This window comes from Rhinolophus sinicus, linkage group LG13 (assembly GCF_036562045.2).
Source record: "Rhinolophus sinicus isolate RSC01 linkage group LG13, ASM3656204v1, whole genome shotgun sequence".
NCBI classification, from domain to species: Eukaryota; Metazoa; Chordata; class Mammalia; order Chiroptera; family Rhinolophidae; genus Rhinolophus; species Rhinolophus sinicus.
The window spans coordinates 3,035,988-3,054,525 of NC_133762.1; the positions used below are offsets into that span (position 1 = coordinate 3,035,988).

The 18,538-nt window shown below is 50.2% G+C and overlaps 1 protein-coding gene across 3 annotated transcripts in view; it reads right to left on the bottom strand.

The window, feature by feature from the left end:
• Nucleotides 1–18,538, bottom strand: part of ENTREP2 (endosomal transmembrane epsin interactor 2) — a 260,707-nt gene that overhangs the window by 8,612 nt on the left and 233,557 nt on the right. For all 3 annotated transcript variants that reach the window (XM_074317911.1, XM_074317912.1, XM_074317910.1), the window contains 3 exons: nt 12,268–12,375; nt 3,349–3,509; nt 2,642–2,777 (listed from right to left, as the gene is read on the bottom strand). In XM_074317911.1, coding sequence (XP_074174012.1) covers nt 2,642–2,777; nt 3,349–3,509; nt 12,268–12,375 — 405 coding nt within the window. The remainder of the gene's footprint in view (nt 1–2,641; nt 2,778–3,348; nt 3,510–12,267; nt 12,376–18,538) is intronic.

Sequence of the window (18,538 nt, forward strand, 5' to 3'; positions counted from 1 at the left end):
AGCTGGCCTTTTGCAGATGGAATCAGGAGCTTGCTTCCACGGCCACCCTCCCTGCCTGCCTCAGGGCCAAGTTCACCCGGGGGTGCTGGGTTGCATGAGGCTGTGACTGTCGGACGTCGTCCAGGCAGGTGGAGTGGGCGGCCGTGCGGCCAGCATCCTGTCCCACAGTGACGGTACTTCTGTAGCTTGCTTCTCTCGTGGGCGCCCTCTGCCCACAGGCCTCAGGCAGAGGGGAAAGACCAGCCACCCCCCCCTACCCCCGCCAGGCAGGGCACATCTGCTCTCCAGCCGGTCCGTTCCACACGTGGCGAGCTCATGGGTCCCTTGGCCACCTTGGGGCACGATGGCTCCACCCAGGCCACATACCTGCGTGTCATCAATACCGTCTACAGGAGCCCCTCTGTTGGCTCAAAACCCCCGATTTCTGAATCCTGCTGCTACTGCAGAATCACTTTGGGGACTCGCTTGCCAATGAGCTCTGGGAGAGGCCGGGGAAGGTGACGTGGGTCCCTGCAGCTTGGTCCCACGCCAGCTCAGGACACTACATTTCAGCCTCCCTCCTCGCCTCTCATCAGATCGCTAAGGGTCTGTCTTCCTCTCTCCTTTCACGCAGCCTGGCTGGGCTAGCTGGGCTGGGTTTCCTCAATGCTAAGGGGACTGCGAGGGACTTCAGGGGGTCTGCCTAAATGGTCCCACCTATGTATATCATACCGCACGCACACTCGCTTCCCTTTCACTGCAATCACTATATGCCAATAACCAATTGTGGAAATCTGTCAAGAATCCTCTGCTAAATCACAAAAAAGAAAAAAGAAAAACAACAACAACAAAAAAACTGAACAATGCCCTAAAGGTTTGCTTCCTTCTAGAACTCTCCCTGTATCTGACCTTCTGGCTGACTCTTTTTTGCAGGGGTGGGTGGCGACTTCGAGACCTGCTACCTGAAAGAAAGCTTCTGGTAATAAAGAAATATAAATAAAACAAGACAAATAAAATCCACCGTGGGACAAGGTCAGAAGGAAATTGGATTTGTTTCATTTTTGGCAGGAGCGTCCCTGCTTCCTTCTGGCTCCCAGTCAAACGTGGTTTCGAGAGGAGACAGCTCCCGGGAGCACATCTATCACCTGTCACAAGCAGAGCGTCGAGGGATTAATCTGAATTTGGCCTTCCCTGATGCCCCAAGCCCCCTCGCCACAGAAAGCCGTGGGGGCGGAAACAGCTGTTCTGTTCACAGAGCATTTTCGATTAAATACAAAATCAGTGGAGAAGGGTGGAGAAGAAAAACAGTTGTGGCACAGAATTTAAGTTGAAATTTGGGTCGAGCACCAAAGGCTCCTCTCATAGCTCCGCCAGGAGACGGGGTGACAGGGCTGTTGAAGGTGAGGCCCCACGCATAACTCAACGTGGGACACTCACAGGCCCGCTTTTATGTATTCTCAGGTAACACTCCTCTGACCAATTACGTAATTCAAAAGTTGAGGCAAGTAGGCCAAGTTCCCCGAATCTCCCTTTGTCTGAGGAAGTTCTGGGGCTAAGACGCCTTGCATGGAAATCCTGCCTGCAGACGCGATTGTCTCCAGAGGCTTGTTGAGCCTGAGTCCCCACAGCTGACAGGTCAACTCTTCCTCCACCCACAGGGGCTCCTGAGGTCTGGGACCTCCTAGCGGGGGGCTGGAGAAAGGACAGATGCTGCCGTCTGCCCTGCTGGCCACGCGGGGCCCTTGATCTCAAAGGGGCGACAGGGAAGGCCGGGCCAGGCCTGCACCGCCTCCTAGCGGTGACTCGGGTGCAAGCGCAGGTCCCGAGGGCGCGGGGGGGGGGGGGGGGGCGGGGGGGAGACCAGCCCGAAGGTGTGCAGTGTGGGCATGTGGGACGCACAGCTCGTGGCCCTGGGCGCGCCCATTGTGGTTTGCACACCCCCCTCTGCCTGGCGCTCAGGGCCCAGAACTGGTCCTGTTCTCAGCACCCTGCACATGACCCCGCTGCCCCCATCCCTGCGGCTGCCCCGAGGGCCACTGGGTGTTGTGTGACCTTCCCGGGCCTTCACATGTCCTCTCTGATGGTGCCCTTTGACACTCAGCGATGCCCACGATGACGGTACCCAAAAAGGGGCAAGTGACTTTTGCTGAATCAGACCCTACTACGTGCAGAGTCCTTGCTGGGGCCATTACAAACCCCCCACCCCCTCCATGTGCGTGGTACTGCTGTGAACCCCACTGTACAGGTGAGAAATTGAGGCCTCACCAACATACCCCGAGGACCTGTCCAGTCCCACGAGACACACCGGGTGGCTCAGGCACCTCCCGTCTGTACCCCCCAGGCCTTGAGCAGGACCAGGGATCCAGACCTGCTTTCTCACCTCTCCAGGTGACAGTGACATGTAGTCAGGATAGGCCAGAGTCCCCTGGGGACTTGGTCCCTGGCCTGAGCCCCCCAGTTAGAACCTGTGCCAGCCACAGACACACTGGGCAGCGTGAAGCTCAGACTCAGCTAAGGGAGCCAAGGGGGAAAAGCAAATACTGGGCTGGGTCCCCAGGCCTGGCTGGACCTTCTGGCACTTCTGCTCTCGGAGCCCCTCGTGCCCTCTCCACCACAGGGCTAATGAGACCGACCTCCCACAGGTTTGCCGGGCTAGTCTCACCTGGCTGGCTGAGGTCGGGCCCACCACGGCCTCGTAGGGTGGGGGCAGCTCGGCAGGATAGAACAGTCCGGGGCTGTTGATGCGCGTGTCATACAAAGTGCTGAAGGGACAGGGCGCAAAGTCCAGGGTGAGGCCCCTGCAAAGGCAGAGCCACCATACCGTCACTCCCCGGGCTGGAGCCCGAGGGATGGCCACTTCTCTCCAAGCAATCAGAGGTGCTTGTCAGGGTTTCCCCTCACTCAAGTCTCATCCTGTTCATGAAACACAAGCCTAATTCGCTAGGCAGTTTTACCTTTTTTTTTTTTTTTTTCTTTCTGGAAAGATAGCGACATTTTCAATGAACTCTATGGCCCAGTCCATTAAAATTAATCATCCAGCCAATTCAATCTTCAATTAAAATTTACATGTTATATTAATGGCTATAATTCAATAGCAGTTCTGTGCTTCATGAGAGCTGCTACTGTCTGCCTGGGTTTTCTTTTTTGTGACCCTGTGAAGATACCATAGAAACTTCTATCTCCAGGCGACTTCTCCTTTCACGGGGCATTCTCTGCTCTCTGATCAAACATGCTTTCCTAGCTTGCTCTCCTCTGCTCAATTTCCCCTCTGAAAACAAGCATGGCCTCTGTCACTTCCACCTCCCCACGGGCACTTCCTATCTCCCTGGTGTCAGCACCAGTTCTGGCGGCACCAACGGAAACACCCACCTGTGGGCATCGGCTGTGGGCGTACAGGTGTACTCAGGAGGGTAATAGGGTGGAGGGGGCAGAGGGGGTACGAACTCATCGAAATCCAGGGTCTGGTGGAGGACGGTGCCGTGGGGTGTCACACAGGCAGGGCTGGCAGAGTGCGCCCTGTGTGGAAGGAACTGGAAAACAGAGATTCAGAGTTATTTGGGACACCTTGTGTGGCTTGTGTCTAATTAAGTTAATTACGCATAAGCTTTAATGATCCGTTTGGAACTTATGTAATTGAAACCATCAAGCCTTGACGCTAAACACACATTTTAAAACAATGGCTCCTTGAGGAATGCCTGGGCTCGGAAGCCTCATTACGCTTTGTTCCTACACTGTTACTCAGAATGCCTCTTTTCTGAGGAAAAACACAGCCTGGGAGGTCTTTCGTTCTACCCCACACTAAATCTGTACCTTCTGATTATGCTACACAAAGCCTGGGGTCAAGAGGGTGCCTGATGTCCAGGGGTCTCTCTCCTCCTGAAGTGTGTTCATGAGAAAACACCAGACCCTCCACATGCTCCTCTCCATCGACTCCCACATTCTTGGAGTGAATTAAGTCTGGGAGGTGCCACCTATTGTTCTCCCTCCTTGGAGTCCGGTGACGTGCACGTGCACGTGTGCGTTCAAGGCCCTGAGAAGGCCTGCACCAAAAACTCCGTTAAACTGTTAACCCCCGTCACACTGAAACATTTTTCAAATATTTCATCCTAGGCCCACAGTATCTGTATTTTGCAGTTTTAGGGAATTCACACACTTTACACAACACTGCTCTGAAGGAGGAGAATCCTCCATGAGCTCCAGAACATTCCGTGGGGCTAACCTCAAAACCGAGAGGCTGCTTGAGCAACTTGAGATGAAATCACTTGAACAAAATGCATGCTGTCTTCTGCCTAGTTTTCCATTTCTTCCCATCGAAAGGAACGACCAATAACTGCTTCTCTTCCCACCCTTTGGTCACTGCTCCCCAGAGGTGACCTGTGACTGAAGCCTGAGACATTGCTCCAGTTCCAGTCAACACCTCACTGTGAGAGCCTACAGGTGTGAAAAGGCCCAGTGCTACCTGGGACCTCCCACTGCACAGGGGGTGAGGGGAGGGTGAGACAAGAACCCCGAGTCAACCGTGTATGGCCAAGCAAGGGTACAGCCATTAGGACACAGCTTCCTCATTAACCCTTTGTAAACCCCAGGCTTCTGCGAGCACTGTGCAGGCGCCTGGGGTTTACAGAGGGTTAATGAAGAAGCTGGCGTTTGAATCGGCCTGAAAGATTGGCAGGATTTCAATAGCTGGGCTTGCAGGAATGCGTTCCAGGCCCAACGGGAACTAGTGAGCTAGTGAAAGATGTGTTTAAGAACAGCAGATTTAGGTAAGGCTCTGGAAGTGAATTCCTGATTCCGAAGGCCCTGGGGAATTAGGAGCCAGCGAGGGTGCTGGAGCTGGGGAGTGCCTCCTGGCAGCAGTGGGCCTGGTGGTCTGGAGCTGACAGAGGCTGGGATGGTAGAACGTTTATGCACAAGTGTGGATGAGCTCACGACTGTGAATACGGTCCAAGAGGATTATTACTATATGACATTAGCACGCTCTAGACTAATGGAGCAGGAATGGCAGCCATGTCTAAACATGTAACACATCAGACTAAAAAGGGCTCCTGTGGGTCTTCACTCACGGAGCACGCTCCGTGCCTCTCCAGCTGGTCTGACCCGTGGCTCTGTTTGTCTGAAACAGAGGTGACTCAGAGCTACGAGCTGGTGAAGGTGTGCCTGCCGTCCTCCACCTGGAAAGCTGGTAGCCCTGATGCTTCCCGCACAAAGCTGGGTGGTAGGATGAGGCCAAATGATCTTGACATCTAACGGAAATATTTTGAATTAGTCTCTAATCAGAAGTTAGAGAAATCAATGACATCAAGCACGAAACACAAAAGTGGATCCTATTAAAGGTAGGATCCCCCCAGGAATGGGGGGAACGAGCATTTCCACGGGAGGCAAGGGGCTTCAGGACCTCCTACTGGCGGGTTTAGTGAGTGGTGCCACACACCAGGGGCATTTTTTTTTTTTTTTAATATGGGGAACAGTGTGTACTTCCAGGCTTCTTTCCAAGTCAATTTGTTGTCCTTTCAGTCTTAGTTGTGGAGGGCGCAGCTTAGCTCCAGGTCCAGTTGCCGTTGCTAGTTGTAGGGGGCACAGCCCACCATCCCTTGCGGGAGTCGAACCGGCAACCTTGTGGTTGAGAGGACGCACTCCAACCAACTGAGCCATCTGGGAGGCAGCTCAGCTCAAGGTGCCATGTTCAATCTTAGTCACAGGGGGCACTGCCCACCATCCCTTGCGGGACTCCAGGAGTTGATCTGGCAACCTTGTGGTTGAGAGCCGCCTGGCCCATGTGGGAATCGAACCGGCAGCCTTCGGAGTTAGGAGCACGGAGCTCTAACCGCCTGAGCCACCAGGCCGGCTCACACCTGGGGCTTTTTAAAGGTTAAGTGTAAGCGACGGGCTCCGCCTCTGCTCTAAACTCCAGGTCGCCTTTCCAGTGGTGTGGGCCCCATCTTTGTGGAAGCATCTCAGACTCAGTGCGTTTCAAACAGCCTTTTACCCTGGCTCCTCAGCCTGTGTAGTGGGAAGCCCGCAAGTCATGCCAGACCCTCCCCCACCACCCCACAAAAGAAAATACATGAAAAAATCAGGATCTATTCCATGAGGCAGGGTCTGTCTGGAAGCCCAAGGTCATCAGCTCCACACTGTACTCTGAGATGGCAGCGCTGGAAGCGTGCAAACCGCATTTCCCTGAGGCCCTTGCAGTTGGCTTCCTGTTAGGTTTTGCCAGCAGGGGGCGCTAGAGGGAGCTGCTGTCACCTGCTCCTTCCCCACCTTTCCCCTAAGGCGTGGTAGGTGCTTCCCAGGTTGTTCAGCTGTGTGTGACCTCAGAGCCACACCAGGGAACCTTCCACAGCTGGGTAACCAGCTCCCGTATTAACTGTGTTGAAATCCCAAGGGCGAGTTCTTTCCCTCCTTGGGCCTTGACTGGATATCGGGGCTTCACCTCTGTATTTCCTGGGCGCAGCCTGGTGCTGCGGGCACAGCAGGGGCTCAGTATTTGAACCTCCCTGCTCATCTCCTCCTTGGGGGGCATCTAACGTGGTGACTCTGCCTCGGTCTTCTTCCTCTTGAGTTCAGTCTCCACTCTGCTGGCAGAGCTATAATACTTTTAAACCAATCCGATGAGGCCACTCTGCTGAAAACTTCTACAAGAACTCTGCTCCCTGAATCCCATTTATTTCCCAGCTTCCTTACCCACTAACCATCCAGTGTCAAAATACTTCTTCCTCACACCCTACTCTTTGAACCAACCCCAAGTACCAAACACAGGTTGCTCCCTCCTTCCTGGATGCCCACCTCCCTCCTTCCTGGATGCCCACCTCCCTCTCCTGGCAACCTCCCCGCCAGGACCCGCCACACTGCATGCACCCAGCCTCACGTCTACACATTTATCCTGGAGGAAAGGCTAAGCTGGCATTTGGGCGTCATGGCTAGAAAACAGGCCTGAATTGGCTTGTTTCCCAGGGATTCTGCTTGCCCTGGGCCATCTGTGACAGACTGTCTTGAGCCCTGTGGTGACAGAGACACAGCTGTGCCCGGTGAGCGGTGTTCACACACCTGCCGCGAGAGGCATCATTGCCCCACGTGTCATCCACAAGAGGAGCGTGGGGTTCACACCCTGCTGGAGAGAAGCCCCTTCTCACGTGCCTGCTCTGGAGAGGGCAATGCCCAGCTTAGCTGTGCACTGTCCTCCCAGGCGCCTCTGGAACCAGGGGGTGGGGCTGATGAGAACTAGGGCTGCCTGGCCAGCTTCCCAAGGCCCACTTAACAGAGCCCCTAGAATTTGGTTCCATCAGAAGAGTCTGGGGTCTGAGGAGTGTGAGGAGGTCAGGGGCCCTATCTCAAGGCCCGGCCTGACCCCTGAGAGCCCACCAGACAGTGGGCACATTACTGACCCCTCTGAGTCTCAGTCCCCTTCCCTGATCCCACCCGGGCCTTACAGGGCCACAGTGAGGGACACCACTTCGCGGTCACAGACCAAGATGCTGGGGGGGTGGGGCTCAAAGGACCGTATGGTACGAATTAGCCCTTTTCACTCCTTATGCCTTCATCTCCTGCCACGGGGCACAGAGGGGCCCTGGAGGGGAGGAGGGCGGGACAGGCCGGCAGGGGTCTGGAGACAAGGGGCCGGCGCTCCCAGAACACCTTGGGGTTCTGAGCTGTCCCTTCTCGCCTCTGAGCACACGCGGCCCCAAGCTCCCGACCAGCGCTGCCCTCTCTGGTTCACTGGGGAACTCAGCACCAACTCGCTCAGCATTTCTGCCACATTCTGGTGCCTGAATGGATCACACACACCTTCGAGGTTTCTCATAAGGGCTAAGAAATGCAGGGGAAAACCCTCTTCCTCCAGCCCTCCTGAGACTGGGTAGGAATTAGTGGGACTATTACCACCGAAGTTTTCCTAACTGACCTCTCGTCGCCAACCTGCCCGATGAGCTGGAACCCTCCTCCCTCTGCACTCCAGACCCTGGAGTGATACCTGCTCAGGACACCCCGCTGCTCACCCTGACACCACCCCTGGTGAGCTCTATGCCTGCCCAGGGCCAGTGGTGCATCCCCAAACTGGCTAAGGCCAGTTTTAGTTACTACTATAAATCATAATGAAATAGGAATGCAGACAGGAAAACTTGCTTGTTCTATGAGAACCAAGTGGAATGTTCTGGAAAGACTCTATAAAAGAGAGTAGCTAAGTGGAAACTGCTGCCAAGTTAGGTCTTGGCAAGAAGGCTGTAATAGAGTGGAGAAGAAGAATAAAACACCGAGGGGAGATCTGAGCTCAGATCCCTTCACGTGTCTCACTCCAGATGGTGCAATTTCCATGCAGTTTATACAAGAAATACAACCCGGTACACCAAACGGACCCAAAATCAAAGAAAATATCACGGACCCAAATCAAAAGACTGGTGGATACATGCTCATTGGCATATTTAAAGTCAAAATAAAATGTTCACGGTGTGTGTACATCATTTTTGTAACTGCCTGCTGTCACTAGCTTTTTAGATCCGTCAGACATCCATTGGTTCCAGTCTGACAGACGCGTAGCAGCTACCACCCAGAGGCATTTCTGTTGAACCCAGACCTGAAGGAAGGTCACCGTGGGCCCAGGAGAGCCGGCCTCGGTGGGGAGCTGGAGAGGTGGAGATACTGGTGAAGGTGCCTGACGCTGGGGCTCCCAAGGGCTGGGGTAACCTCCCCCCCGACCGGCCGGCACACCTTACGAGCTCCATGGGAAAGCCCAGTCACCACGTCGATGAAAGACAGAGACCTATTTGCCCTTTTTGAAGGAATTCTACTTTACGAGGCATACAACTAGAGTTGGGGACACGCGTGACAGTAATAAAAATGAAGTTAACAAGCCAGCGCCTAATGGAGAACCATGTTATCGCAGACAATCTCCCTTAGGCTACAGTGGCTGACATAAAGTAAGTGGGGAGAAAAATGGTTTAATGGAGAAATAGGATTACACTTAAGAAATGAAACCAAAGATATGAGATTACAGACACTTCGGAGGTAAAAGCTTTCCCCATTAAAATATATCGATAATCTGAATTTTACCATCAGATAGCCCCCTTGCCACTAATTCCAAACACATTAGAGTAATTCAGCTTTATAAATTCTGACAGCAGGCGTAACACGTTGCATTCATTATGACTTCCAAAAACTGTTAATTATCACAAAATGCTGACGAACAGAAATAAGATAGGAACGCTGGGTTCTTTCCTATTATGGGTTCTTGCCAGGCTGTGAAGACTGCTGAGTCCTGGTCTGCTGTCTGGCGTGCCCCGCGGTCTTTCTTGCATGAACAATACTGGGAAGACATCATCTAACTTCCCATTTCTGCTCTTAGAGCGGAGCTAGACCTGGGAGGTCCTTGTGAAGCAGCGTGTGTTCAGACACCCCCTAGACGTTTGTCGGTTTTCAATCCCAACTCCTCACAGCTGTTTTCCCACGTCTAAATTGACAGCAATGTATTTAGTGACCCTCTTCCACTGTGGCTTTCCAAAGCACTGGATTTTGCTATAACAGAAATAAGGATCTTTCTGCACTCACACCTCACTGGTTTGCATAGTGCTAGAATAAGCGCTTAGAATCCAAACACCACACGGAGAGAATGGCCACGTGACCCATGACCTCTGTGTCACGGGGCAATGCAGGTATTCAGACATCGCTCTGTGTAGCCCTAGAGGCACGTCCATCGAGTTCCGGGTTATAAAATCCAGAGTAATATGAGTGGTGCGAGACTATTTTGGCGAAAAAGAAGGGATCAATGAGGGAGGAGAAGGAAGGAAAGAGGGAGAGATGGAGGGAGGCGGGAGGGAGGGGAAGGAAGGTAGGCTATTTACATATGTTAACAGAAGTACCAAGAAACCAAGAAAGAAATGGAAGGACTCCTTACAAAGTGTCCTCAGGAGAACGGGGTAGAAGGCAGACCAATGACATCTTCTTTGCATCTCTCTATATTTTACTTGTCTCACTGATCATATATTACTTCTTTAATTAAAGAGTCTAATGAAATGAAGGAAGAAAACTAAAGTCAATTACAGCTCAATAAAACTGGGGGAAAAAAGAAAACAAATTTTAATTAAAAACAGCTCCGCAGGCATCCCCATGAAAACTCGGGTCCGGGTTCCACCAGGACACAACCGAGGACGCAGGCTGTGTGACCAGCCCCGCGCAGCCTCTGAGCCCGTGCTCAGTGCTGACCTCCACGTGGCCACCACGCGTTTCCAAAGCCCCCTCTCAGACACATGGTTTCAGAGGCCCTGGGAGGACAGCAGGGCACAGTCTTCTCAGAGCACAGCGATGGGCTCAACGCCATGCACTGGTCCCACCGGCGCCAAGGTCATCCCTCCCGCCTGCCCGCGGTTCTGAAGGTCAGCAGCACAGCCAGGGCCTTAGAAGCACAGCAGAGCTTTGCTTGTTCCCCAGCCCGTGCTCATGACGGGAGGACGCGCAGCAGGAATTGTGGTGATTTCTGCTTCCGAGCCACAGGTTAGAAGCAAGCCAAGTACTTAGCGACAAAACCACCAGGGCTGGGAGGGCCGCGGCTGTGACAGCACTGCCCTTCCTACAGCACTTTACAGCCGACGAAGGACATCACGGACCCCTGCTGCAGTGTCCCAGTAACAGAATGACATCCCCTCCACATTTAACGATCAGCATGGGTCCCCTCACTGAGCACTCGCCAGGTCTCCCCCGAGGCCCATTTCCTAGGCGAGGACGCTGAGGCTGGCGGCGCTTCAGTGACATGTCCAGAGTCACCTGCATCACAGGACAGGTGGGAGTCCAGGCCCATAGGAGGCAGAAGGACCCCACACACCAGGGTACCACTCTATGTGCTTTTATAGCGACGGGAGACTGTTACTTAGCCGGTGATCTCCATTTTAGTGCTTGAAACCAGGGAACGCACACGTGGAGCATTTACAACCCTTTGGTGCTGCAGGTTTGGTCACACTGGTGTGATATTTACAGATCAAGAGGAAAATGTGCTGAGCTGAGGAGAACCCCGTGGTAGTTAACCTTTCCTTTACGCGACACGCTGGAGAAAATCACCGACATGAGGCCCCAGTGAGCAAGGCCACGAGGTTATCGCCGCTGAATAACTGCTTAATTAGCTACCTTTCGGAAAACGGTGACCTCTTGGAAAGGCCAGCCTGCTGTGACAGCTGTGTGGATATGCGCTGCGAGAAAGGCTGCATGCGATTAGCACCAATAAATTTTTAATATCTTGGTAACGATGCTCCCTGGCCGTGTATCGTGATTAACTGACGTATTGCCACCGGATGGATGAGAAAGAGCAAATAAAACAGATGACTAAAGAATAACTTACTTTTTCTTGCATGAGACACAGAAAATGTTGGGGAGGAGGCATGGGAGATCTCAAAAGGGGCAAGTCAAGAGAAACAGAGAGAGAGAGATGGAGAGAGAGAGAGAGAGAGAGAGAGAGAGAGAGAGAGAGAGAGAGAGAGAGACAAGAGACACAGATGGACAAAGATAAAGAGAACGACAAAGAGAGAGACATGGAGAAAGACAGACACAAAGACAGAAACAGAGAAAGAGAGAAGAGAGAGAGAGAGAGAGGATTCCTACCCTTGGCATTAAAGAACATCTTTCCTTCTTACAGTACCTGCGGTGGTAACACGCTGAATGGTGGGCTGTGTTCCAGTCACGGTGAAGAGGAGCCTTCCTTAGTTACTAAGCAAGCACTTAGGAATATGTATTAAGAAGTGTGTGACCCCCGCTCTGAGCCCATTGCTCCCCCTGGGGAGCAGTAATTCTTCCTCTGAGAGACCCTGGCCAGAGGGTCAAATGCTGGCCAGCCAGTAACCTGCCACTGGGTAATGAGCTCAGCGTTAATTAGCAAATCTAAACAGCACTGATCAGCAGTGTTTCAACTTGAGAAGAGTTCATTTCCTAAAAGACCTTCCTTCATTAAAGTTGCATTCTGAAGCCTGAGGAAGGAGCCTTGCTCTGGAGGTGCCGGGGCCAGCAGACGTCTAGGACGACAGGACTAAAAGGACTCAGGGGCACCCAGCAAGGTGACAGGCGTCTGCTAATATGGAGCTCCAATGACACCTAAGGTAAACGCATCAACGGCACCAAATGTGCCAACTCTGTCTTCCAGAGGGCAGCATGAAGGGACCGCCAAGGGTCACGAAGCCCCCGGCCCCCATGGGACTATCGTCCTCAGGGCTTCTGGTTGGAGCCAGAAGTGCCCACTCTCATGGTTCTACCGGCTGGCAGAGGAAGGGCTCAGGTCCGCCACGTGGCGTGTGCTCTGGGAGGAGGGCCACTCACCATCTGCAGGACGTCAGAGGAGACCATCTGCATGCAGCACATGGCGGTGGCCAACGCACACACGATGGTGGACAGGACATTGAGGGCGCACACGCTGAACAGGAGATCCTGCGAGAAAAGACGAAGGAGAAGGTCAGCCTCACCCTGCAACCCAGGGGGCGGGATCTCAGCATTGCTGTCAGGGTCCAGAATCAGTGTGACCGGCTGCCTCCACTTAATGGAGGCTTTGAGATTTTAAATTTTTTTTCCCATCATTAAATCTGACCTTTACATGCCTATGTATCGAAGTCTCCATAAAAACACCAAAACCTAGGTTCAGAGAGCTTCCGGGTGAATGAATATGGCAACGTCGAGTAGAGTGATGGGCCTGGGGAGGGCACAGAAGTCTGTAACCCCCCCCCCCACTCTGCACACACAACTTGCTCTCTGCATCTCTCCCATCTGGCTGTTCCTGAATTATCTGCTTTTATAAAAAACCAGTAATCCAGTAAGTGAAAACAAAACAAAACAAAACAAAAACCCTGGTCTTTAATAGAGACACATTTGTTTATTTTTTTTTTGCAGTGCTGGTTAAATTATTCTGAGATACTAAATGACGTATTTTACAATTTTGGTAATTATTAGGTAGTTACTGTCTAAGGAAATTTTGAAATGGTCAACACTTAAGTAGGCAGGCAATCTTTATCCATCACAAAATAGAACTTGAATTTGGGCAAGTATTTAATAAAATACGAAGTTTTTAAATTGTACTTTTTATCTTGAGATAACTGTAGATCGACACGCAGTTATAAGAAATAATACAGAGAGATCCTGTGTACTTCAACTCACTTTCCCCCCAGTGTTAGAATCTCGCAAAACTATAGCACGGTATCATAGCTAGGATTGACAATTATACAGTCAAGAGACAAACACAACCCAAGGACACCCCCCACACACATACACACTTTGCTGCCATTTTATAGATACACCCACCTCTCTCTCTCTGTTCCCCATTCATTCTCCCTTTCCCAACCCCTGTCAACATTTTCAGTCTCCATTTTTATAATTTTGTCATCTCAACAGTGGTATACAAGTGGAATCATACAGAATTAGCTGTTTTCACTCAGCTTAATTCCTTAAGATTCATCCAAGTATTTTATTTCTTTCCAATTTGTATGTCTTTTATTTCTTTTTCTTGTCTTATAGCACTAGCTAGAACTTCAAGAACTACAAATAAGAATAAGATGAATAAGATGGTGAGAACATATATCTTTGTCTTGTGCTCTACCTTAGAAGGCATACTTACTTCATGGAGTTTTATCTGTCCAAGTGCAATTCATTCTTCTTTAGGAAATTTACTCTCAAATCCATGCCAGAAATAGGAAGAAAATAACCATGATTCACAAAAATGACCAAAGATTTAGACTAATGTTACGTCCTTCAATGAAATCTTATTCATACACAAATATAAAAAATACCAAAAATGCTATCAGGAAAAATGCATCTTTCACCAAAACACTATAGTTTAATGAGGTTAGTTTCAATGATATGATCAAGGCGTTGACAAAGCCTCAAGAAGAGGTGAGAAATACTCGTTGTGTAATATTTCCTCATTATACACGCATTGTGGATGTATCCAAACGACTGCTTGGTCTGGCAGCAATCCCGGGGCTTGCTCATGTATACGTGAGCCCATGCATTCTAATCTATAGCATCCTTTCAGAAAGTCCCCCAATCTCCTATAAATTGCATATGACTACAGAAGTCATGGTTCAATCCCATTCCTCAGAACTTGCTCGTTTGTCCTCAAGGCCACCTTGTACAATGGCCCAAAGACATGTTATTATGATAATATTACAGAAAACAGAGTTAACAAAACATAAACACATTCCTAAGGTTATCCAGCCCAGTGCCAGTGTGAAGACAGAGAACGAAGTCTTGCTTTTAAGATGCGTAAGGTGCAACTGAAGCAGGGCTCGGTCTGGGGCTAATTATTCTCCTAGAGGTAAGATTGTTCCGAGCCCTTGAACAATGTGTGAACAGGTCGTACACCCAGACGTGTGTGAGCACCACACACTGTTATCTCTAAGGTTTGGGATGGTTCTTTTCCAAAACTCAAGTAGTTTCTTCATGTGCATGGGCGAATCGGGATTCAGCTGAATACTCCAAGGGTCCTCTCTTGGTACAGTCCTCTCTCTCCTGAGAACTCTGGTCTCCAGGCCTTTGCCACCCTCGGATTCTCAGCTCCGTCTCCAAACGCAGGGAATCTTTGGGGACCCTCCTGAGTCCCCCTTCCCTGCCCTGTGACCTGGACCCCCTCTCAAGGCAGTAAGTTGGGGCCATTACAGGGTTCGCCTCATTTGTTGACCATATTTCAGGGATCACTGTCCTTCATTGCTGGATGGTCACTGTCTTCATATTTTGTTTTTTTTTGTTTTTTTTTGGGTTAGGTTGTTTTCTATAGGGGTGTTGAATCTGGGTGAGACCTAGTCTCTGTAACTGCATCTTGGACAGAAGCTCTTGGTGGCTTTCTGGGTTCAGTTTTCTAAGTGCCTGCAGCAGGGCTCAGACAATTGCCTGGAGTGTCCTGTCCAAGGCGACTATGGCCATCTCACGTGTCCTTCGTGCTCCTGCAGCCACGAAAGATGGGGCGGGATGGGCGCCCATTGTGGGAACAACGGCACGGGTGGGTTGGAGAGGGGCTACGGAGACTGGGTTTTGCTTTGTAGGTGGTGAGGCACCTCTGAAGATATGCAATGTTGGGAAAGAGAGAACACAACCTGTTTTCACAAAGGATTGAGGAACATGCCTTTTCCAGGGCCTTTTTACATTTGTGTATGAATAAGATTTCACTGAAGGCCATAACATTATTCTAAATCTTCCAGCAAAGAAAATGGGATGGAGTCAGTGCTCAGTCAACACCTGCTAAAGGGACAGGCTGGGAATGGGGTTGACCAGTTAGACACTGCTCAGAGAGGATCCTCCAGAGCACGGGGAGGAAGCAGGGAAACTGGGAGTGACAGCACATGGAGGCTGAAACCAACAGGGAGCAGCTACTGACTGGGGAGGCTGGGATGCAGGAGAACGGCTGGGAGATGATTTGAAGATACACACGGGGATTGGGAGCATGAGATGCCACAGCTGTGCCAGCGGCTGTGGACGAGCAGCAGCCATAAAAGGAGAATGACCCATGGGGTCTGGGACACAGAGAGGCAGAGTTGCTGGGGCCTGTCCCGCCGATATGCTACTGATTGGCTGGAAATGTGGGTCTGAAGCTCAGGGTGGAAGGCGGGACTGGAGGTGAGTAGCAGGGGTGTCTCTATAGGGTCAAGCTGTGCCTTCACCTTGGGGACGCCCTTGGTGTATCCGATGGCTCTGGGTTCTCATTCCCGTCTCCAGACCCACCAGACGCCCTTGAGAAGAGGGCATTCTTGGATGAACTCACCATTCTCACCTTAAACATACACAGGAAAATCACCGGAGACAGTATGTGGAAATCTTAATTATATATTTCTATCTTTAGGGAGCAATTCAAAATCACAACTAACATAATGGCACCTCTTATTGTATCATCATTAAAAATATAAAAACTACCTTTACTGTGTCCTCAATCTAGAAATTTCAGTCTATTGACCACATAGTCCAGGGACATTGAAATGAACGCCCTTCTGAAAATACATGAATTTTGCACATACGCTCATTTGCAACCAAATAAAACAGAAAAGAAACCCAAACCATAGGCTTTTGTCTGAATATGCACAAGGAGAGTCACACTGCTTTACATCTCAGGTCTCCTGGAGGGTCCTCATTTCCAACACACGCCAGAAACGCTGTTTTGTTCTTTTTCCAGCTGTTTAAATGCTTGGGTTTTCTCTGGGTAACTGCACACTGCCTGGAATTGTGTTTATGTGTTTCCTCGGAATTCTCTTTCTGATATAAATAATGCCTTTACCCTTGCCTCCTGACGGCTTTATCAGAGAGTTCTCTGCCAGCTCTGAAATCCACATTCTATAAAGTCTCTTCACAGGGTCAAAGTGACAAGTGGGAAAACGAGGCAGGTCTTTCACTGTGATCCTGAGTCTTGGTGCTAGCCATTGCGCACACTTATGCTGAGAAAATTATGGAAATCATATATACAACAAATCATGTATAAAACAAAAACAAGAGGGGAAAATGATTTTACTTAGGTAAACCTACAAACGAAGAATTCTTTTATAATTCCCTCCAGCCCAATTCTGAATATTAATAGCACAATGTACAGAGAAAGGTGACAGCCGTGAGAAATGACACATTAAGAAACATTAAAAATTCAGGATTTTGATTCCTTCGGTTGCCAGAAATATTGTTGTCCAGGGGGCAAATGGTCTTATATTCACTTCTATTAGTTCATTCACCAGTTTGTTTGTTTTTTCACTTTTTTTTTTTTTTTAAATAAAAAAGAGATCTCATAGGAGAACAGTCAGCCAAGGTATAACAATGGGAAATAAGAAAAGGCACGTAGCATAAAAAATAAGTGATGGAACCAAAGGCCAATAGTAATTGTGTGTTGTAATTACTAGGGCTGCGGCAGGGCTTTATTTGAATTGTCCGACTGAAGCTTTCCACTTACATGACACAATGACACTATCTTTGTGGGTCTCTCATGGCAGCAACAGGACTTAAATGTGGGAAAACAGGATGTTAGACGAGGTAAGATGCCGGAGACCATGCCTGTCACCAACCCCTGCCATATTCAAGGTGGGGGAGGGCCACGCTCCACGACTTCCAGAGTTGAAACCTCCTACACGACATGCACTCATAAGCAGACTGGTCTGCACTGAGCCTGAAGCAAACATATGAGTAGCACCAAATCCTGGACACATGGTCTTCCATCACCAGCCCGAACCGAAGCACTCTCTGTGTTTCTTTTCCATCTGTCCCTCGCTTTCCACATCGGGAACAATGCAGCTCAAATCTTCAGTAACACACACACCTGGACAGCTTCCCCAGCTTCCCAACCTCTCTCTCTGCTTCTGCTAACTCGCCCTACGCGGCGGAGTCTTTCAAAGGGCTCTCTGAGCAAAGTTATTTCTTACCCGCCTCCGCCTCTCAGATCCAGATGTGGTTCCATTTTTGAGGCCCAGGTGGAATCTCATTTCCTTCAGTGTCCTCTTCTCACACGGCTCACATCGCAAGGGATTTTCCTTCCTTTGAACTCCCAGGGCAACCTGCACCGTTTTTTCTCTGCTGCCTCACGACGTTAGACGATGGTGGCGGACTGCTCCCTGACATGTAAGGCCATGTAAGGCAGATGTGCACTGGGAGCTGCCTGCGAGTCCCTGTTGGACATGCCAACAACTGCGGTAGGCCTTCTCTTCACCGGGCCCAGTTCCCAGGGTTGCGCTTGCAATGGGAAACCTTGAAGAAAGAGGTAGCATCACCGCCCCTACACGAAGTCCCGGTTTACTACGAAGGCAGCAGACCCCCCCCCCCCAGCTCAGTGTTCCTCTCTTGTAATGTAGCCGCCACCTGTGCAGGCACCATGGGGGGCCTTGTACGTCACGCCCGGAGACTCGGGGGCCATGGGGAATTGACACAACCCAACACGAAGCTCTGGCTCCTGCATTTGTCGTAAGTAATAAAGTCTCTTGTCTCTAAACAAAGTGTCTCACGTCTTCTGCCAGGGAAGGAACAGTGAACGTAACACCTGGTTTGTTGTCTGGAAAGTGGGTAAAAACCTCAGAGCCCCCACAAATCCTGACAGTATATTCCACCTCCATCTCGAGAGCACATCAAGAGCTGAGAAGAGTCTTCTGCGTTCTCTATAGAATATCTCATTCCAAATAGGTAAATATTTGTCTGAAAATGTATAAAATATTTCATGGTTCTCTCCTGATTTTTAAATTCAGACCAGAAGAAAACGATATGCTTAATTTCCAATTTCCAACCACACACAGAGGAAAATACCCCTACCAGCTTTAAATAAAGTAATGCATAAGCAAGACTCTACAAAAACTCTGTGCAAAACTCTAGTTGGTAGTATGATCTGTGTATGTGTGTGTAAAATTTGTGACTTCTAGTTTCCATAAAATTTCTCGAGCAAAGAGCTTGCCCTGGAACAGATCCCAGGCCGTTTAATTTGTCTCTGCAGAAAGCAGTTCTTATAGGTCTGGGTAGCTAGCTTGAATACTGATGGTACAAAAAGAGCTAAAATTAGGCTGTCCTATGGAGAAGGTAAGTGATTCATGGGGAATCTGTGAGAGGTGTAATTTCAAGACGCAAACATCCCATGTAGGAGCTCTGCAAATTGAAG